Genomic DNA, 22,848 nt, shown 5'->3' with positions numbered 1-22,848 from the left:
CCCGAAGAGCTGGAAATTTGCAACAAAAAGTGGCAATTCAAAAGGACTGAAACTATTTATATGAGAGAGGTTAGATTTGTATAAAACTTCCTTTGTGCAGGTTCAGTCTTTACCAGAGTGATATTTTTCATCACAAATAAAGCTCTTTAAAAGAGCCAATGTTCTAGAAACCACAGGCAGACCCAAGATATGAGAAAGCCAGTTTCAGGTCTCTGAGAGATGTATAGCAGATGTATAAATGCAAGAGTCCTTCTGATCACAGTAGGTGGCATTTGAAATCTTTAAAATGAACATGCTTATTTTTATTTTTCTTATCCAGTTGAGTCATATACTCTGAATGCACATACCGAGCAACAACATTTAAGAGAAAAACAAAACAAAAACAAACAAAAACCATACTGTGCTGATTCCCATTGGGTAGCAGATACCAGAACATTACAAATATGTGTTTTAGAAATAATGCTTTCAGAGACAGTCCAAAAAAGTTAGATCAAACTAAATTAGGTACCTGTAGAAGAGTGCCAGGTGAATATTCCTCCTCTTCTAGGACAAGTTTAGATCCATACCAAAAAGCTAAGGCATAACACAGGAAAATTACAAGCCACATGTAACCACTGAATATTCCCATTATTATCCCTTTTCGAATTCCCCAGTGCTGAGCAAACACCAGGTTCCTATCATATCTGTAGAAAGAGTGAAAAACAAAAGTGGATGAAAATAATTTGATAGAAAAATCATATAAACAGAGACCCAAATGAGGTTGACTGCACTGCAGTGAACTAAAGGTCGGTCCACATAAGGTCTACCCCATTTTATGTCCTACTGTAATAAGCACGAGGAATACCACACTTGCTACAGATATCTGACCAAGGGACTGGGAGCTTTAGTGGTGTGGCACAAGATCTGGCAACTTGGCTAAAGCTTCAGAGAAAGTCTTACAATCATACTATGAATTAAATAAATGTAAGCTATTTATCTACTTATTTATTTACTTAGAAGTGCTTCTAACACTCAGTTATGGTTATTAAGTACTGCTACTGCAACTTGCAGTTGTTACTATTATTTCTGGCACTGTCTAAGGAATGACATCCTCTATTTTGCAGTATCCATGTTGCAATATTTTAAGGAAAGCAATAAAAGTAACATACATATAAATTACAATTTATGAACAAAAACAAACCAAAAGTAAACTTTTATTTCCCAATCCAATCAGATTATTTCCTTTCCCCTCTTTTTTAAAAGTCATGCAAATATTCCTACTTAAGATAAAACTTCCAGAGTGAGGCCCCAAAATGCTGGTAGTCAGAAGGGCTATGAGACTCTGGAACTAGTTCTTACTTAGCTTGAAATACCCAGACTTTTCAGATGTGCTGTAAAAGTGATTCATAAGAAAAGGAAAATTTGATAGCAGGTTCCCATAAGGGGGAATGTCTTGAAGATACTATTTGTGATGTTTTAATACACCAATTGATGGAGTTCCTTAACTGTTTGTGCATACATAATGTTATTGGAAAACTAATTTTTTGTGGTAAATATGCATGCTCGAAGTAGTCGAAGCTGAAGGATGGTCACCCTTTCAGAACTAAGTCACTCTTTCAGACACGCTAATTGTCAGGATAGTGAAGCATGTGATAGCATTAAATTGCTACATAAGAAATCAGAGACTTTTAAAATTTGTCTGAACAAACCTTTCAACTTCTTTCTTTTCCCCACCAAAAGCAACCACTGTTCTGATGGATGAGAGTACTTCATCAGCCACAGCCCCAGCTTTTGCGTAAGCCTTTAATTCTCGGCCTGTCAGTTTTGCCACAGCCTACAAAACCATAAGAAGTGTTGGTTACACCTATAGGTATAGAGAAGGATGGTGGTTAGCACTAGTGATTGTCACTCAGCACAACCTACTCTGCAGGAGTTCACCTCCCTGCTCTAAGCTCTTATGCACCCTGCCTTCTCAGACGCTTCAGATGGAGGGTACACGAGTTCCAGGGCGAAGGGGAGGTTCGGCAGGGAGCTTAAGCCCTTAGCTGCTGACACAGGGCCCAGATGGAAGAGAGCCTCCCTCTTCTGGCAGAAGAGGGAATGCAGCTGAGGAAGGGGGAAACATGTTGCCCACCACCATGCCATGTTGCCTATGCTAGCAGTAAACAGCTCTCTCCCCAGCATTCCACAGTATGCTCTGGATTCCAGAGCTTTCCAGTGGACAAAGCTGCTCAGATTCATGGAAGAAAAAGTCAAGATGGATCATTATTCCACCTGACTTCAGGAATGGTATGTCACTGGAAGTTGGACAGTGTCATTTTGACTTCCATCTTCAAATATTCTACCCCATGCATCTACCAGCCACTTCTGGAGACAGGAAACCAGACCAGGTTGACCCTGGGTTTAATTTTTTTTGGGGAAAAAAACAAAGACCTCATCTGGAAAGGCTGAGGAGGAGGAAATATCAAACAGCATGTATTTGAAAGGAAGGAGTTGGGGACAGAGAAATAAAAATGGAATAGAAAAAAATATAAACATAAAGGAGAATGAGCTCAGAGAGAAAGTGCAAATAAAAGAATTTTATTTCATTCCCTGGCAGAATGCTGCTCTCCCACTTCACACTGAGTCATTATTCATATCATCCACTTGCAGTCATAGCACAAGTGATGAAAAAGAAGCAGGAAGATGAAATTTCCAGAGTTACACTATAGGTTTGATAGCAAAAGGATAAGAAACTGTTCCTGGAATGGAAGAAGGGAAAAAGCAACAGGGCTGAACCTAAATAAAGAGTACAAGAGATTGCAAAGAAGGAGCAAAAATTGCCCAGCCCTGCTGAGTAAGAGATTAGAGGTGAAACTGCTGAGAAATCTGAAATTCCCCCCACCCAGGTGGTTCCTTTTCACAGTGAAAACAGAGTAGAGGGAGTGGGAGGAGAAACAGAGAAAGAAACAGCTGGAAGAGGATGCAGGAGCTGCTGGCAACAGGGACAGCTTGAGGTGAGTCTGAATACTTCGTTTCAAATGTTTTAAAGCTCCTAGATGGGATTGTCTCCACCCCACTAGCCTTTGCAGAGAACTCAAACCAAACATAGAGCAACCATTTAAAAGGGTCTGTAGTTACAGAGGGATGCTGCAGGCCAGAACCTGCCTCTGACATCCAGTAGGCACTACAGCCTTCTCTTCCAGCAACCCCTCCAGCTCTCTAGAATGGTCTTTCCTGTTCATTGCACCCAGGCATGGACCTCACACAACTCACTCACCAAGCCATAGACAGCTGCTCCAATCCCAATTAGTGGACTCACTGCAATGATAACCAAAGTCAGCTTCCAGCCACTGACAAATCCAAGCAGGAATCCACTCACAAAGGTAGTAAAGCGCTGGATAAAAACTGCTACTTGATCAGCTATAGCCTCATTAATTTTGTTAATGTCACTAGAAAACAGAAACAAGAACAAAAAAAGATAAAAGATCAGATCATCAGTCATTCAGGTTACAGGGTCAGGCCACATTTGGGTCAGGTGCTTTCTCCAGGAGAGGGCCCTGGAACCTTCCTCTCCCCTATTCTGACCTTCCTCACTTCTACAGATCCTGGGCTACAGTGAGGACATCTGGAGCTTTTGTAGTGGCAGAAGGTGCTTATGTATGGATACTTCAGAAAAGATATGGCTTCTCCTAAGAAAAATTATCCTGCCAGCTATCTCCTTCACTATCTGGTTCCTACTGCTGTGCCCCTGTTGATTCCAAAGAGGAAGCAGGGACATCACAGCCGGAAGATAATGGGAAAACTGCACAGCTGATACTGCATTCCTCCCATCGTATAGCACGAAATATGTAACATACAGCTTTGCTGAGTGGGGAGGGAAAGGAAAGAGGGCTGTAACCCTCTTTGCAGTTTCACCTTCTAATCCTGCTCTACCTTTTCAGATAGTTTCTTTTCTAAACGAGCTGTACAGGATATAGTGGAGGGCTACATTATTGCTGCAGGCTCTGGAAAAACATCAAGGCATCTCTGCCATCTGAGGGATGGGCAGAGGTTAACATTGTTTGCTCCTTGCTAGAGAGTTGGTGGTGGAGTTTTCTGCTCCTATCCAGCGCAGATACAGAAAAAAAAAATCCTCAAAGCAAAACAGTCATTATATTTTTGCTGCCCTTAGCTTCATCCCTGAGATAAGCAAAACTAGGAATTCCCAGACTACATAGGACCAACTGGCATTGAGATTTAAAGTGCAAATTTGTTAGTTCCTTGGTATATTAAAGCATATATTAATATATATTGATATATTAAAACAAAACTCTATGAAAATGTGTTGAAAAAAGAACATGTCTATATATCTATATTTCTATATTTCTTCCTGAGAATGTTTTTTGCAGTCAAGAAGATCAAGAAACTGAATGTTATTTATTCAAAAAAATACAAAATCAGTTCCTTGTTTTTGCAAGAGAAATTCCTCATGAAGAATAGATCCTGAGTGTATGTAGCTATAAGTAGAACATAAATAAAAGTCTTAGATTCCATTGAACAGTGTGTGGAAAGTCCTGTCAACCACCGAAAAATATTTTGCCTGGTGTCATGCAAGCATCACAGAGAACAGGGAGCCATCTAGAGTCAGCATATTCATCATACAGTTGCCTTCAGCCTGTAAACAAGAACCACCAAGAAAAGGAGTATGTCTTAAACTCCTCAGTTTTTCTCAGGGCTGAATCTCTACACAGGACAAGAAGGTTCCTCCACCTACCTTGGGTCTTTTGCTAAAGGTAGGTGCTTGTACTCTCTTTTGCAGAACTTTAAGCAGGCTTACTCTTTTCTTATAAAAAACAAGCGGAAGAAAGGGTGCCCCAATGATTTTTCTTTCCAGGAAGTGAGAGGGGGGTTCAAACTACATCTCCAACCTCAGAGGAGTATCCACCAGCAGGAAGGTTACAGATCGTTCTTGAGGGATTGGCTACTTACTGATATTTTGTATTTGGACTGCTGGGTATTCAGAGCACCAAAGGAAGTGCAAAAAATGTAGCATATGTTGGATTACTTACTCAGAAATGCGAGTGTTCAATTCTCCTACAGATGTACAGTCAAACCAGCCTATATCCATTCTCATTACTTTCCTGAAATAAGCTTTCCTGATTTTCTGTATCTGACGAGCTGCAGCCATAACCCAAAAACAGATCTGGAAAGAGAATATAGTGGCTGATGAATTGCAGTAAAATATTTCTGCTCCCCCAAAAAGGAAAAACAGGTTGGCTATTGATAAAATTACCAGTCAGATTAAATATATTCTAGCTACATAGACATGACAGTTGTTTTATGCCCTTGATCTTTAAATAATCCTGCAACTTTTTTCAGTCTCTGATCAAGCACTTGTCTCAGATGTGACAGGCTGAGAACGGAGACAGATAAATTACTTGTGGAGTTACATGAATGTTGTAGGGATGAAAAAAAATATTTATTCACAGCAATAAATAAGGATGGCCACCACCTACCTCAGCAAAACTGAGATTTTTTTTAGGAAGGAGAATGACAACTGAATTTTGTGAATATAAAAAGGCAGTGGTCTCTTTAGCAGATTCTGCAGAAATCATCCATGCTTGTGGCTCATCTGAGGCACAAGGTTTGAATCATTGTACATCCCATGTAAGGTGTGATTCTTCTCCTGCACTATGCTTATAGCAGCAATACTCCATATCATCTCTACAATAGAAACAGGGCTCTACTCAGTTGCCCAAACACAGGTTTCTAGCACCATTTGACAGGCCAACTAGAAATCTTGTCATTCTTTTCGGATATTTCAGATATCTTAGGCTAACCTAAGTGGCACTAGATGATTGCATGCAGGAGATGGAACAAAGCCCAAAATGTAAATGTTACATTTTATGGTACAATACAAAGATGACTCATTTTCACTGCTAGTGGGCAAAATACTTAGGCAGTTGGTTGTGTCAGCCACTTTTTTTTCCTCTAATCACACTCAAGCAAACATTTCTTATGATGTGAAAGGAGCAGCATGCATTCATCTCATGGTGTAAAATGTATCCATGTAAAAAGATAAGCACAAATATATGTAGGTCTCTGATTGTAGATTCAGCCAACAGGATTAGAAATTAAGCTACCTGCTCTGCTCAAGTGTTGAAGTTGACTAAGTAGTTAAAAAGAACACAATTAATATTATACCTAATCATTTTGTGAGGCAAATTTTGAAACAAAATGAGGAATCATAGGAAATCAAAATACTGACTTGGAGGTATCCTAACACGAGTACTGCACAACCAATTCCTGCATAGTAACCTGCAAACTTGGTCATTTCTTGTTCAATGTCCAGCAGCCTGAAAAACAAGAGAGTGATCAATACTGTTTTAATCTTCTAGCAAACTGGTGTTTCTTCAAGGTTTACACGGAAAGGCGACTTATTTTGCTGACAGATGGAAAATTTCTTAACACCATCAGCCTATTCCTAGCAATAACTAGTTTGTTTACTGTCCCTATTGCAGAGTTAATGGAATTGGGAGGTGCCCGTAAATTCTCTTCCGTCCTGGGGAGGTCCTGTAGTCTGTGAAGCCAGTTGAGAAATGCCACCAGGATACACTGGTTATTGGTTATTCTTCTGGACTTTTATGTGCCGTAGAGAGCAAATATCAGTCTGTTTGACCAGAATTTGGTACACTTGGAGAATTTCAGGCAAAAGAGAACACTATAATCACGCATCTTAAACAGAGGTGCCTATGTTTATAGATATCTAGTGCCATTTTTGATGCTCTGATGTATTCTGCATGATCTCCAGCAGCTGCTACAGAACGGAGGTCCCTGAAGTCACATGCCTGCTAGCCCTGTTTGGGGAACAGCTTGGACAACCTGGAGAAAGCAAATTGGCCTTAGATTCCTACATTTAAGAACCTGAATCACTTCCCATAGGCTTAGAATGTCAGAGACAGCTAATCAACTATCTAATTTAATATCATTCAGATATTAGAAAACTCTTGGAATGATACATTGAAAGCACAGCCTTAGGAAAGGCTACAGGTTCAAATCTAGCTTTGGCAGATACCTATATCTGTAGGTATCATCTTGACTATTTTTTTTATAGTTAATGAAAAGAAACAGCTACTTCTACAGAGTATGACCTGCCTTAAGACACCTTGCATAGGCTGAGAAAATTGTATCCTAGAAGCACCCACTTCTCTTCAGTGACTAGAAACAGTTTAGTTAACTTGCTCAGAAGTCAGCAGGCACTTACAGGTATCTAGATCCTACGCAGAATAACCAGAAGTCATTACTATTTAGTGGGTCAACAAAGAGAAATGTATCAGTGACTCAGTGATTTCATATGTGCAGCAGGAATGTCTTTTATAAGATCAGTCATCACTTGCTGGTGAAAGGCTAAGACCCAGCCTTGCCTTCTACTCCTCTGGGTAGTATTCTTCAGCTCAGGGACTGATCTCCAAAACAAGAACCATGCCCCTTTTCTGCTCTACAGATAGAAAATGTAAGCTTTAAAGGCAAAATTGGACCTTCATTAACTGTAAATTCTCTGACAAGCCTTAATAACAAAAGCAAAAGAAAATAATACATCTGCTACTTACCCGCATCTTATTGTGGCGTTTCTTTCATTTTGATGAGTAGTACCATCGATCCACACTATGGTATTATTTACACATGTCTTGTTCGGGTCTTTAAGCTCTTGCATTTCGATATCATATTCAATAAACGTGTCTGCCATTGCGCCAAACACAAGCAGCATGCCTGGCTGGGCTGCTCCATGAAGAACAGCACAGAAGCCGCCCACAGTCATCATTAAAATTTCCATAGATGAAGAAAATTGAAACTAAAGAAATGGAAAGAAAACCTCTGCTCAGAAGCAGTCTTCATGCTGTTTGTGTGCTTATGATTCATTAACCAGGTGAATCAGATAGAAAATTATTCTCCTTCAACTTCAGAACTCTCCTCACTGCCGATAGCGGACAAATCTCTCCCTGCCCTCCAATCTAATTATACCTATGATTACAGTCTCCTAAGTTATTATAAACTCCTTTTATGTAGCTAAGAACGGAATCTGACCAGATGATTGAACACATCATCATATAATACTGATAGCCAAATATCACTGCACATTATCATTACTTCAGATGCTGGTTCAAAGACTTAGAATATGAAGTTATAATGCACGTATGTCCCTTTACTCTGAATTTGTCATGGCCTAAGAATGTATATGCCAGTAGCAGATGATTCAGACAAAGTATGGTAAATTCAGTCAACTGTTTCAGAACTGTGCGAAGTCTGAATCTCAGGCTGACATTGTGCATAAATAGACAGAGTGAGTAAATTACGCATGCAGAATATTAGTGTAAAATACTAAGAATTTTAAAAAAGGAGAGTAAAGAGGAACCACATCCAGCTGAAGAATTAATTCAGATTCTATAGGCACTATAATGTGTCAAAGAGACCAAGGGTGGAAATGTAAAGTAATATGGAAAAGGGACATTACGACAAAGAAAAATGGAAAAAAAAACTTGCAGAGATTAGATAAAGGGAAAAACAACTCAGAATAAAAGCACAATAAGGAATGGATCTTTCTACAAAAAAAAAAAAGTCAGAAACGTGCATTGTCACTCTTTTGTAAACCTTGCTTCAAAGAACTCTAGCAATTCGTGTAGAAAAACAAAAGCACCTAGAAAATGCACAGATATATGTGATGTCTGTGGCATCTGATGCAACCATACTCTGTTTACTAATTGCATCTTCAGAGTTAAATACCTAGGCAAAACAGGTCTCTGCTCATCAGACACGTCTCAAGCACAATCATGAAAGAGTTTTTCCAATTTCTACAGCTTTAAAGCTCTGTACTTGCTTAGTTCCATGCAAGACAGTCAGTAAGGGAAGAGCTGTGTTCCAGTAGCCCTAAGATAGAAAGCAATACATTTTCTATTTTGTGTATGTTAACTGTATTGATAACTCTGGGCATATCCAAAGTGGTAAATGTGGACAGGCCTCATTCTCTCCAACTAGCCTAACACAAACATAAGTGTCACTAACAACTGTGATACTTAACCAGCTAGAGTACAAGCCTCATGGATGGAACTTCACTGGCTCAGCATTACAGTATGGATGTATGTGTGTGGACACATTTCAGGCTAATTGCTTAAGCTACATCCAGACCAGAAGCAATAAAACCTCTTTGCTGCATGCTGCAGGGTTGGACATCTTAACAACTGCACTCCCTTTCAAGCACAGAAATACTTCAGGGGTCTCCAAGACCCTTCAGATTCATCATCTAAGGCTAGATACTAGATATCACACAGCACTGGCTATTTCAAATAGTTACCAAATCTTAGAGCATCCATGTAGTAATTATAAGGGAGCCAAATCATCTGCCAAAGATCACACAGCAAATTTTTAGCAGGAATAAAAACGGACCAGGGTTGCCTAATCTCCCCACTATGTTTCTAACTCTCCCTATATCCACCAGCAGGTTCAATATAATGCATTTAATAGACAATTATGACACAAATATTGATAATCAATTCCCAGCTGACAAAATGACAAAGGGTTCTATTAAATTCCTATTGATTTTAGCAGCAGAATATCATGCCAAGTGATTTAATCCTTAGAAGTTTGGCTTAGTCACAGCTATTCCCCAAAACAGCTGTATAGTGAACGGTAAGTGAACAATCGCTTATTCTGGAGCACAATACATATAAAATATTTATATGCATAGCTTTTATTACCAGCTGAAAGAAGCCAACACGAGCACTGTTATCCTTCTTTTTTGATGACCTTCAAGAATAGAAAATGTACAATTATAAACTTGTATTTGATTATGTGCTTCTCCTACATGCAATGATACTACACAGAACTGAATGTAACTCACTTTTCACTTTTCTTCTTTACAGAAGGTTCTTCATTTGCAGTCCTAGCAAAAAGGAGAATTTGTGTGAATTTACATTAATCCTTTTATTTTCTTAGTTTGTTCTTTGAAAACACATTTTATTTCAGACATTGTATCCAGATCTTTTAAAGAGATAAGTTATTTCTTTCAGACTTCTTTGGAAGAAGTGATTTGATGGTTAAGTTTTAGATAGGGACAAGGGATTGATTAGCAGTGAGCCCTTTTTTAAGAAAGGAAGGTTACCACTGCCTCTTACTTTTCATGCATATTCACACACCTATAGTGTCAGTAGAATCTCTTGACTTTCCTCTCAGTTTTGCTACTCTATACAATCAATTAAAAATTTAAAGATCTTGCTCTGCCATTATGGATGGGATCCATATTATTAGCAGTAATCATCAGCTGTATATATTCAGTTATGAAGGAATAGTAAATTTTGAGTGTGGCTGTGTATACTGTGTCAGAAAGAGCTGGCAAAAATTGCTGTACCCATGTCCAGCCTGCTACAGAGCTGTCCCAAGATCTAGGAAGAGCAAATCCACATTTTGCTGCCATTACTCTGTTTTGAGTAACCTTTCACATCATACTAAGACTTTTTTAGCCTACCTGTGTCAGTTGTATCAAATAACAGTTCAACTCCCAGAGAAGAGCTTCGCATTAAATGTCATTTTTAGTACAAATGTGTCAATTTAATCTGATGACATTAACATAATTGAGTATTCCTAGAAATACTGACTTACTCTGGTTTCTTGAAGCCGTTATCTGTTAGAAGAAATAAATGCACAGTCTAGTTAATTATTGTTGAAGACATAATCGGAAACCATGGAAAACAGAATTTTCAAGCCAAATCTGTACTTAATTTTAAAAGGATGGCCACAGTTTTCTTAGTAAAGGTCCTTTAACTGTACACTAAAGTGATGAGTAAAAGAACCTAAATAGATATTGTGGATGCATAGGCTGAGTAAGGATTGTCCTGAAGTAGGGATTGTTATACAAAGTTTCACAGAAAAGTTGTCTTGCAAACAGTTTACCCACAACTTCACAGAACAGCAGCAGGTACCACATAACCAGACTATTTGCTTTTAGCTATTAGCTCCACTTAAGCCACTCACTCTCTATTTTACATGCTTTGTAGAATTAGAAATAGACTGAAGAAAAAATTTCTTACATCGGCCATCTGGGTCAAAAGCATAGTTATCCTCTCCCACTCTCTTGATGCTGCGCAGAATAACAGGGTCAGACATGATGATTAGTTCCTTAAATCAGATGTTCTGAAGAGAAAAAAGAAGAAGTATCAGCACATTTTTGTTTCTGAACATAAAACAATATTGCATCTGGCTCCTGCTCCCTCAGTTTTACCCTTGAAACTACAGAGAAGAAAGGTATCTCAGAAGCAAGTACTCTCCAAGTGAAAAATGCAAGTCCTTCAAAAGACTTAGATGTACCATACCCTAACTGAGACCCACCCAGCAGGGATTTGTTGCTACATAACTGCTGTCCATTACAAACAATGCTGCCCTATTAACAGCCATATTAAAATGATCTATTGCTTGCGAGCCAGGCTGACTCCCAATCTAACCCTGTTTCTCTTTTTTATCATCTTCTCCTGAATCTCACAAATATAGCTTTGCCACATAAGTCACTGAATCATCAATAAACAGGGCTAGAAAGACTACCAGAAGCCACACCGTTAGTCCTAACATCCAAGTCAGAATTCAATTATTCCTGTGTCATTTTTGAGCAATGTTCATCAAGGCTACCAAAGGACACCTCCCTAGGCAATTCTGCTTTCTTCACTATTCTGATTGCTGAGATAAATTTTTCTTAAATTATGACATGTGAGATTCAGATCAGACATTAAGCCCATTACTTCTTGTGCAATCCATCACAGATATGGTACCAAAAATTCCTTTCCACATTGCAATATGCCGTATTTATTTCAAGAATACTAGAAGGGATCCTTCTCTTTAGGTAAGGAAACAAATTTGTTAAATTTTCCCTTGCAGGTTTTTAGTTCCCAAAACTCAGGGAAACTGCTCCTCTGGCTTCTATCGTATATTTCTGAAAGTATGAGTGCCTAACAGCACTGCCTCTCTAATCTTACTAATGCCAAGCAAAGCAGGATTATTTCACATGTCTTTTCACATGTGGGTTATATTCTCATTTACACAGCCTAGTATGAATGTCTTTCTTCACCATAGTATCACATTGTTGATTTGTGTTTCAAAACCACTCAGGCAAGCTGCTACAGAGCCAGTTATCTTCCAGACTGTATTTTCACAGTCAGTTCTGCATGCCTGCAGGCCTTTATTTGATAGCACTATGACTTCCTTCTTTCAGACCATTTTCCAAGTTTGTCAAGCTGAACTTGAATCCCAGTCCTTGCCTTCAGCATCTCACGCTCTTCTATTTTTATGTAATGTTCAAATTTAACATGTATTCTCTATTCTGTCATCCATCTTATTATCAATATTAGCAGGCAACACAAGAAGCAAGGTAGACCTCTGCAATACATTCCTTCATTCTGACATTGATTCATTGATCATTACTCTATGGATGTGTCTTTTCTTGCTTAAAAGACTATGATGGGCAGAGAGGATTTGTTAATCACCGAGCCAGTAAATTCGAACACCCTTATATTCTGTGACCCAAATTCTCCCCTCGAGTGGGTAAAGTCAAATCACGCATCAGCAAAACGTCTGGCCAGGGCTATGATATTCACTTGTAATATAAATTATATATAGAGAGATTTTTCATCTTTACATGCTGTGAAACAATTTACAATCATAATCATAAAACTTCCCATAAAACAGGACCAAACAGGGCTATGGCATTCGTTTGACTAAAGCGTCGCTGTGATACGCAGCCTTCCAAGGTCTCTCTCTGCTGTTCAGATAATAAACAACAACAAAGCATCACCAGATTCTGACTAGAAGGAAAGGGAAGCTTTGCACAAACCATCTGGGCTTCACTCGGGACCTGAGGGAAGAGAATTTCAAAAGGGCCTGATTTCCAGACGAGATTATCCAGTTAACATTTAAGCCTTGAACAGAGAAATGCAGCTTCCCAAAAAGAGTAAGCATCATGCTACAAATTGCTCATGATTCTGTTTCTCACTAGCAGAAAAAAGTATTCACTTATTTATTCATGGAAAACATAAAGTTTGTTCTGTTTTATTCTGTTTTGCTTTTTGCTGCGGCTGATTAGTTAAAACAGGCTGAGCCACAAGATCTCCAGAACATGTTTGTTCAGATCACGCTAAAGCTACACAAGTTTCTTTAAGAAAAAAAAATTCTCATTTTTGGCAGGTTTTGTTATTTTTCACATTCTTGGGATTTGAGTGGGGAGGAGGGAAAGAGTATTCTAAAAAAATTAACCTTCCTGTGACATATCTAAAATGTGTCAATTCAGTTGCAAAGTTGAAGCAAGAGAACAAAAACACAGACTTCTGGCCTTTTACAAACTTTGAAAAGTTTGACAGTGGCAAGAGAGACAATGGAACCTTTTAGAGTGAAGTGATTTTTAAGGAACTTCCATATAAATATGTAGAGAGCCTAAGGCTTGCCATTTTTTTTTTAAACTGAAAATATATTTGAGCAGTTTTAAGAAAGACATAGTTAAAAAAAGGGTATGAATAAATTTCAAAAAAGCCGTGAGTATGATAAAAATAATGAGACCCCAATATTTTGTTGTTTTTTACTAAAATTTTTCAGATTTGCGGTTCACATGGCAAAAATACTTTTTGCTAAATCAATAACATACAGAAGATGTAAACTGCAACCATATAGTCATGTTTTCTCCTGCAAAAGATAGCTCATCACAATCCTCATTTTACTAGCAATGCAAACATGGAGCCATTGCTTTCTTCTAGATCAGGTACTGAGTGCTTTGCATTTTTTACTACACAATAATGCAACTGTATAAGAAAGTGGAGCTAAAAGATAAACTTGACTTTACATTGAAATTACTGTAATCGTAAATGTTACCTTGATCATGAAAACACATGTCCTGCTGGAATACAGATTTGATGCTATTTCCTATTCTACTAGCAAAATAAATCTAAAACACAAAGATGATATTTACATGCATATTCCAGCAGCTTTAAAATGCATAATAAAATCACAGCAATTACAAACTTGATTTAAAGTTAGTGATACAAAACTCTGAACCATACTATCGAATCTGACACCCAGGTAAAAATCCCAGAGCCTATACATTTATGGAGAGGGCAAAAGGAAAGTAAAGCAAAGTCGCTACTCTCTCTGCCGCATCCTCTTTCAGCTATTCATTATGTAACTTTATAACCATACAATACTTGCTGGGGAAGTCTCATTTCAGTGCTAGGTCTGACAGTGTATTTTAACACCATGAAATATATTTCACAACTGACTTTTTCAGTTCAGGAAGGTATCTTTCAGTTCAGGAAGTTTCATCAGTTAACTTCGAAACATTAAACATGATAGATGTGTTACTTACCCGAGAGTGTGAAAACCCATGTATCATAAAACAAACTGCAAGAATCCAGCCGAACTAGTCAGTGTTGCACCCAACCTTTTCCCATCATGATTTCATTATTCTAACCCATTTGTCAGAATTTAACCTTTAAATTGGGCATTGGTTATTTGCACCTGGGTCAGTAACCGTGTGGTCATCACAGCTACAGTTCATTGACATCTAATGCAGGTTTAAATTTGACTAATGCAATCTCACAACACCAAGTCAGGACACTTGGAAAGCAGGTACATGTGTGGAGACCAAAGTGTTCTCTAAAAATAAATAAACAAACAAATAAATAAATAAATGAAATTGCACACAGCAAATGTATAGGAAGAGACTGTTAGGGCACTTCATCAACTATAGCACAGAATTGCTTTAGCAATGCAGTAATTCAGTTTACACTGCTGTCTCTGCAGTAAATATAATTTTCAGTGTTGATTTGTTCAATTTAAAATACTGGTGAACAGCAAGCAAACTGGTTCAGAGATAAAGCTAAATTCAGATATTATTTTTTTATATATATATAAAACTTTGTTTTTCCAACCCACAACTTTCTCCTGTCCCCATGGAGTCTAAAATTTTATCGTTGTCCCTTAGAAAGGTGTAGATTTAAAAAAATGGGAACTGTTGCGTAGTAGTGAGTTCTCCCTGGAGAAGGCCTGCCATGGATTTCCCAGTGGGGCACTTTGGGGATGACAATTCTATAAGCTCAGCCAATGTCACCCACAGAGCTTGGAGGGGACTGGAAAATATAGCTTAGTTTCCCTTTCAAACAAAGAGCAGAGATGCAGCCAGTTATCACTGCAGACAGTCCTGACTGATACGACAGGAGAGAGCGGCAATGCTTTAATCGTAGTAACTGTCAACTCTCCTTGCTCTTCTATGCTTTCAAACTTTCCATGATAAGGCCTCATGCACAAAATTGCTCTCTGATTAATTAGCTGACCGGAATTCTGTTTCCATACTTATGGTCACTTCAGCATATACACCAACCACATTACCAAATACAAACTTTATGTTTTCTCCAGTTTTCATAACAAAGAAGACGACTATATCTAGATCAATACATACAGCTAGCTGTGAGATTAACAGCAGAGATGACTCCACAGCACTAACTACTTAGTCCAACACATCATATAGTTAGAATAAAAAATAATCATTTAGAGGGCTGGACGTAGGAGTGGAGGGAACGGAAAACAGAGCAGAACTCTGCATTACTTCATTCCCCACTGGTAGCTTCTCCTGGAGCAAAAGGCCAAAGATCAGAAAGTTGCAATGCTTTTTTCTTTCCCAATATCCAACCAGAGCTTACACTTGGGATGCAGTGAAGTCTAGCATATCCAGATAGGGCTGGACTTGCCAAACACAGTACATTACCTTTAGGTTTACACAAATTACTTCAGCCTTTTCACTTGAAAGACTTTGTCCATCTAAGCATTCAGAGAGATGTGCAAGGTCTGCTTCACCCTGCTAGTGGAGTGGATTCAGACACTGAAGAACTGGAGCTGAGACCACAGACTCCACTTTAAGGACTCTGCAGCTATTCAAACCTCCACTTAATTCCTCTCAACTCATCCTCACAGAAAGTCCTGAAGCTTAACAAATTCTGACCCTGACTTTGTTATATGAACCAGAAAAAGAATAATCACTTAAATGACTCAAAATATTGGAGGAAAATATTTCAAACAGACCTGCCTGAGGCTGCCTACCTCATCATTCGGGCATCCAGGCCCGTTATTTACCTCAGCTGTTCCTGTCAGATGACAATAGGGCCCCACGAGTCTGCCTTGCCCTACAGACCTCCATTTTGTTGTCTACTTTTGAGTGTTGGCAGTTGAAGACCTTTGGGGCTTTTGAACAAGTGCCCCTTATTCCTTTGTCTGATAGAAACTAGAGCAATACATGATTAGACATTTTTTTTTCTTTTTGGTTTGTAGCTTTCCCCTCAAAAAGATAAAAATCAAAAACCAAGAAATCCCAGAGATGGAATTTTTACACCACAAGCTGGGCCTGCTGAGAGCAGGTCTGCTATTTCTAGCTATCTCTAGCTATCTGGACTGGTATATAGTCCCACCAATTAGAGCTCCTAGCAGCTGGAGGCAACTAAATGGCGCTTCTGATTGTGGGAGCCCGTGTTTGTAGACATGGCTGTTCCCAGGCAAAGATGAGGGTGCAGTGCACTAGGCTAAGCCTTTTTCGAGATGAGTTAATACATATTTTTTTTTAATTATTGACAAGACTACAGACCAGATCAATTTATATAACCTTTATTTCTTCTTCTTCTAACATGAATTATCTGGTTATTTAGCCAATATCTACTTCATATCTGAAGTAGCCCATGATGAAGTGCATGCAGCCTCTTCCTTCTCTCAGGGCTCCTCCCCTAGGCCTCATGGCTTTGTCCCAGCGGCCCCAATATGTAGGTTCTTCCCACCTCCATTTTGTGGCATTGAAGTTATCACACTGCCTGACACGCACCCTGGCAGGCGAAGTGCCCATGCTCAGGGGCAGCTACACTGATGGGAATTTACTCCTGGAGAGGCAAAGTGGAAGTACTGTTATCCTCCTTTTTAAGAGCCTGGCACAGAGAGCCAAGGTTTTATCAAAATTAATTATATCATTTTTCCTGCCTAGCCTTGCTTAAGAATCCAAAGTAAAGAGAAAGGTTCCAGCTCCTACTGATACTGAATGACCTTCTGCTGCTAGCTGTCCCCAGTCACACTCTCCTCTTTTCTAGGAACAGACATGATGTTCAGACGTTTCAGCTGGTTGCCATGCAAGCCTCTGCAAATATTTTATCTTTGCTACTCTTCTCCAGACAGCATTTCTCTCAAACACATTCCCTGGGAGCTGAGGCTGCAAACTGGCCCTAGTAACCTAAGATGCATTATTCTATGTAACCCTACTACAATACATCCTGAGACCTCATTTCTGCTGGAGCAAGAATGTTGTTGTTGTTTTAGTACAAGGAGGCAACATCTTTGAGCTGTGCCTGCTCCTCTCAATTGCTGGTTCAATAGCTCTCAATACCTCAATATGTGGTTAGCATATTCATTAAGAAGAAAAACAAAACAAAAAAAACAAAACGAAATCAACTTTTAAAACTAGCAGCTACTTTCTTTTGTTTCAGGAGAAAGCATCCAGAAGATTCTGTAAAAAATGCTTTTCTATATAGTAGTCTTCCTTGGCATCTTCTCTCTATGGTGGCATTGGAGAGCAAGGGATGAGCTGAAGGTTACAAATCTCACTGGCAAATATATATTCATCACTGGCTGCGACACAGGCTTTGGAAATCTGGCAGCAAAGACTTTTGACCAAAAAGGATTTCATATTTTTGCTGGTTGTCTGACTGAAAAGGGAGCCAAAGAGCTAGCAGCAGTGACCTCCAAGAAGCTTCAGACAGTACTGCTGGATGTGAGAGATTCAGACTGTGTTAGGAAAGTGGCTGCTTGGATCAAAACTGAAGTTCAGTCTGAAGGTTAGTTCCAGGATATCCGAAAACAAAGCCCCAAAGCCAGCCACCTCCCTTGCTACACATTTGCTGAGCTGCATTACCAGGACAGGGAACAAATAACACAACCTCCACCTAGCAGGACTGAACAATTACTATTTTAAAAATTGAGCATGTGTATGACTTATAAACAATCATTATGTCACAAGCAAAAATATAGTTGACTGTAGTGAATAACTCTGAATATAACTACTATTTTGGAATATTGCTTGCAGGCCATCTGAAAAAAACAACAACATCCCATATCCCTGGTCCAACAAGTTGTATAAGACAAGTTGCTGTTACTGATGCTAACTGATTTCAGTAGCACCAGTATTGCCATAGAGTTTGCAAGGATATACAAATCCTATGAGCTGGATTCTGTTAACCTGGAGTTTTAAATCTGGTCTACTATAGGCCATAGCACCAATTATACATAACACTGAATTCCAAATTCAATTTGACAGACTCTTTCTAAGTAAAATAGCTATAAGCTTGTTCTGATTGCTTTCACTCAAAACTGAGCTTGGTTTCAGGCCAATGTGATATTCCTTCTACCCATGAAAAATATGAATGAGGTCAGGTTGAAAAAAATATTCATTTTGCAGCTCAAATGGTCAATGCAAGAAAAGAGCTGGCTTTAAGTTTTCCCAATATCCTTTCCACTTCTGAGGGCTCAGAAATGTTTAGCAAATGGATACAGTTCATTTTCCCTCTGTCCTCACCTAATTTTTAGAGCTGTATGCTCATTAAAAATGTACATATGAATAGTATAAATAATATTCTAAATATTTTCTTCCTATTTCCAGTTGGATGATGTCATTTAGTGTAAAGCATAAGCTCCACCCGAACAGAAATGTCCATGGAGGAAAAAGTAATACTGACATTTTCTCAGTCATTATTTTTAAAGGTCTGAAAAATATGTTTTTAAAAACAAAAACAAGGTTCCGCTCAGTTTTGTTAACTAGATCTGTTCTGGTCCTGAAGATGATGACTTTCCCTTTTTTTAAAACAAACAAACAAACAAACCCAAACTTGCAAATAGACCAGGTCTATTCTCTGCACGATTCCTGCTCTCTCGTGTAACTGCTTTTCCCCTAGCCTTCCTCTATTGACCTTCCCTCCCTCCCAACGAGGGAAAAAAAAAAAGAAAAAAAAAGAAAAACGGAGACTGTAGATTGTAAAGGGTGCTAGAGAACATGGTGATAAAATCTTGATCCAGGACATCAAGAAACGAAGTATAAAGCTGTGTGCTGCAAGGCACCCCCAAGCAATTCCTCTATGAATCTTGGTAGCCCACTGGGTTCCTCATCCATTCTCTATGAAGTCTCACCTGGTTCGACCAATCTAACACATTATGTGAGAATTTGCGTCCTAATTTTCTTCTTTCTTTCCCTGCAGGTCTTTGAGGACTTGCCAATAATGCTGGGATCATGGGGCTATTAGCTCCCACAGACTGGTTGGATATCAAGCACTTCAGAGAACCAATTGAAGTTAATTTAATTGGACTCATAAATGTCACAATAAATATGCTTCCCTTGATAAAGAAAGCAAAGAGAAGGGTAGTAAACGTATCCAGCATCAGAGGGAACATAGCATTCAGCCGTGCGGGCTACTCCCCTTCAAAATTTGGGGTAGAAGCATTTAATGACAGTTTAAGGCACAATGCTCACTGATATCAAAAACCACTTTTCCCTGCCACCATATTGGGTATCACTAGCACAGACAGAACTGGAGCTGATTTACAAGCTTGGCCGTTAGTGTGGATTTGAAGAATACTATGGACTAATCCTTCTTAAGAGTGCCTTTGCTCAGCACGTATTATGCCACTTTTGAAGATTAAGATGGGAGGTTTGCTGGGCACGAAGCGTTACCGTGGCGTAGCTAGTGCACCTTACTGCACAGGAGGCTCAGATCAAGGACTCCAAGCACTCAGAAAGCACCAGCCCAGGCCCATTAAAGACCAAAAACAAACACAAAAACAGACAACCACAAAACATCCATCACCATGAGTTGCTGATATTGATATTAACTTTAGTCTTAGCTTTGCTCTAATGTCTCATTATCATTAGAGAGATCTAGAGAATAGAGTAACCCAAACCTAGGGACCACCACGGCTCCTTCACATATTACAGGAACAGTTTGTGTGCCCAGATACTGAATGCCATTTGAGATACTAGCAGCATGTGAGACCCCTACAAGCATGACACAAGGTCGGGTAGAACTGCACTGATACAGACTACCAACTAGGACCAAGTGGGACCCACTAAGACACATGAAATGGCTCCAGGCATTTAGGCAGCCAGACAGCGTCACGGATAAACCCAATAATTAACAAGCTACTGAAAAGTAGGCTAGGGTATGAAATAAGATATGTCTGCTATGGCATAGTCACTGCCCACACATGCTCTCCCCCTGTGAAAAGGACAAGATAACTCAGGTCTCTCTCATTTGAGACTAAACTTTGAGACAGACTGAAATTCACAGACTTCTTTATCGCACAGTATGTGTGTGCTCATGTGGCACACAAAGACAGAAATATAGGCAACAGTATAGGAGAAAATATTAACTAGAAAATCTAATGTGATGAAATCTTGGGGCTGTCTTTGCAGGAGAGATATGAAAGCTTTTGGAGTTAAAGTTTCTTGCATTGAATCTGGACTATTCAAAACAGCATTACCAAATTCAACAAGGATTATGAAAGAAAAGATTATCTGGGATCAGCTTTCTCCTAGTATTAAAAAGCAATACTAAAAAAAGCAAAATACATGAGTATTTTAAGAAAGGTGAGGCAATTTCCAGTCATTTTAAAAGAACCAAAACATTTGTTGCTAAATAAGACCTGCAAAATTGTATCATGTTTTCTGTCATTCTGACTTTTTAGAAATAGTGTGCTACAAAAAGTTATGCATTGAATGCTTTTGCATAATCACAATATGGCCAACCACACAGAGGAAAGAATTGTTTTATACCTGTGACACTTCATTCAAATCTGAGTTAAAAATCAATTATTTGTGCTGGCATGCGGGTAGAGCAAACTTCCAAGCTGAAACACAGTTATCTGATGATGCCAGCCTGTACCAATATGCTTTTGTATCATTACCTTTCATTTATCTAGTAACCAAACAGGGATTAACACCCTCTGGTCCTATTAGTCCCAGTGGCAATGAAGCCGTTCAAGAATTGTGTCCGTATTTCTACTTCTCTCTGCATCTGACATATTTATTCTGAGCAATTGCCAAGACTAGTTACCTGACCTGAGGCAATACAGGCCTGGCTTCGCCATGACTATTCCACAACTCTGGACAACTAGACTGTTCTTGGAGTAAACTATATCCCAACTACATTATGGGCAGGGTACTTGGATCTCAGAAACTGCTAGGAATTCTTGCCTAAGGAGAAATCAATTCCTTAGTGAAGCTGCACAAGCAAGTGTGGTGGGAGGAGTTAAATGTTCTGTTCACTAAAAAGTCTTTTTTTTTTTTTTTTCATTTTACAGATGCAGCAAAGAAAAGCTGTTCAAGATGTATCTTAACAGAGACATTTCATCAGTTGTTCAGTGCATGGAACATGCCCTGATGAGCTGCCACTCACACACCCATTACATTGTTGGGAGGGATGCTAAGGTTTTTTGGAATCCCCTTTCCAAAATGCAGCTGTACAAGACTTCTTACTTCTGAGAAACAGAGCAGAGCTTGAGGCTTCACATGCAGAGTAACACCTTTGCCAATATAATCCCAGATGATAATCTCAATTTTCATCCCAAACACAATCTGTTTTGTATTTCAACATGATCCAAACTTTACCTGAAATGCATTTACATAACAGAAGTAGGGTGTAAAAAAATCTATTTATCCAGTATCTGCTACTATTAAAAATATAATAAACCTTTGTATCATTATTTTTGCTTCATTCCTAAAACATAAGACAGAAAACAAAGTCATTATTAAACTTTCAGTAATTACTGACATTTTTTAGTTCCTCCAAATTTTGGGTAGTCAGTTTAAGAATCCTTAAGTCTCCATAAATTCCATAAATCACTCCAGTATCCCAGGAAGCCAGGGAATGTGGCTTTCAGACCCCCAAAACATGAAGTCTTCTCAGGCAGCGGAAAGAATGGAAACGTGGCCTTACTGCAGTAGAATCTTCTGCTGAACCCCTGCAATACAAACTAGCAAGGAGGGCAAAAACCCTCTTCCTGAGGCTACTTTCTTTAGCAGAGTCACTCCTGTTTAATTCTGAAATCAAGGAAACTGTGGGTGCCTTCACTAGGTGCAGTCCTCACTGGACAGAGAGCAAAACAAAGTTCCTACATCCTTGAGATAGCTGGGATTCACACACCCTTTCCACCCACATGATTTTATAGGGCTTAGGTGAGGCAGCTCCTTGGTCAGCATGGTAAAGTCCTGTCAGTTCAGCTACTTCTGTATTTCAAAGGTTTCGTTGCTTCAAACTTAGATTGCAGATTCTAGTCAAGAGAAGAGCCCAAAACTCACTACATTGAAGAGCTAAGAGTATTTTTGGTTTGTTTGTTTCTTTTTAAATCTGAACTTTCAGCACTTCGTGTCTGGAAGGTATTTCTTGGCATAAAAATAATAGCCTTGTTTTTGTGAGGTGATGAGTAATTCCTGGAGGGAGGCTGTATTTCTTCTTAAATTCTCAACACAAATGCCTTTTAAAGATCTAGCTCCATTAGAATTAATCATGATAAAATGTTTAAGAACAGCAGAGACCCTCATGTCAGGCCTGAAACTGCACATTGCTCAGAAAGTCATTTCCTACTGCCATGGAAACTACTCAGTGATGAAACAAACGCTCTCTTCACAAATGCTTTCTTCATGCTGGTGAATTTGCAGTGACATGATCAGGCTAAACAGCAAGCTACCCAGCAGCAATCTAAATATTGCTGGTTGTCAATCTATCTTCCTTGGAGCTTGCAAAGTGTTATTCTATTTTTCTCAGCACAGTTTACACTTAGGCTTTAGCATGTTCCTTTGATGCATAGCAT

The 22,848-nt window shown here is 39.0% G+C and overlaps 2 protein-coding genes across 2 annotated transcripts in view; one reads left to right on the top strand and one right to left on the bottom strand.

Annotated features, from left to right (window-relative positions):
- ABCB11 (ATP binding cassette subfamily B member 11) overlaps positions 1–11,122 on the bottom strand; it is a 34,671-nt gene extending 23,549 nt beyond the window's left edge. Inside the window, exons 1-10 of the mRNA XM_088519450.1 lie at positions 11,022–11,122; positions 10,594–10,615; positions 9,836–9,877; positions 9,693–9,741; positions 7,551–7,792; positions 6,209–6,296; positions 5,010–5,143; positions 3,239–3,410; positions 1,689–1,813; positions 509–683 (exon numbers count right to left, since the gene is read on the bottom strand). Of these exons, the coding sequence (XP_088375576.1) occupies positions 509–683; positions 1,689–1,813; positions 3,239–3,410; positions 5,010–5,143; positions 6,209–6,296; positions 7,551–7,792; positions 9,693–9,741; positions 9,836–9,877; positions 10,594–10,615; positions 11,022–11,097 (1,125 nt within the window). The 5' untranslated portion in view covers positions 11,098–11,122. The remainder of the gene's footprint in view (positions 1–508; positions 684–1,688; positions 1,814–3,238; positions 3,411–5,009; positions 5,144–6,208; positions 6,297–7,550; positions 7,793–9,692; positions 9,742–9,835; positions 9,878–10,593; positions 10,616–11,021) is intronic.
- A 6,364-nt stretch (positions 11,123–17,486) lies between these two features.
- On the top strand, positions 17,487–21,569 carry LOC104573498 (dehydrogenase/reductase SDR family member 9). Its single transcript, XM_088519449.1, is given in 5 exon segments — positions 17,487–17,828; positions 19,242–19,500; positions 20,453–20,596; positions 21,319–21,491; positions 21,494–21,569. Coding segments are annotated over 5 exon segments (960 nt in total). The 5' UTR covers positions 17,487–17,509; the 3' UTR covers positions 21,559–21,569.
- The last annotated feature ends 1,279 nt before the right edge of the window (positions 21,570–22,848 follow it).

The sequence above is a fragment of the Tinamus guttatus genome, unplaced genomic scaffold (assembly GCF_059628265.1).
Source record: "Tinamus guttatus ecotype Peru unplaced genomic scaffold, ASM5962826v1 Tinamus_guttatus_pri_ptg000060l, whole genome shotgun sequence".
Taxonomy (NCBI): domain Eukaryota; kingdom Metazoa; phylum Chordata; class Aves; order Tinamiformes; family Tinamidae; genus Tinamus; species Tinamus guttatus.
The sequence above is the reverse complement of the archived record's forward strand: the minus strand, read 5'-3'. Positions and strand labels throughout refer to the sequence as shown.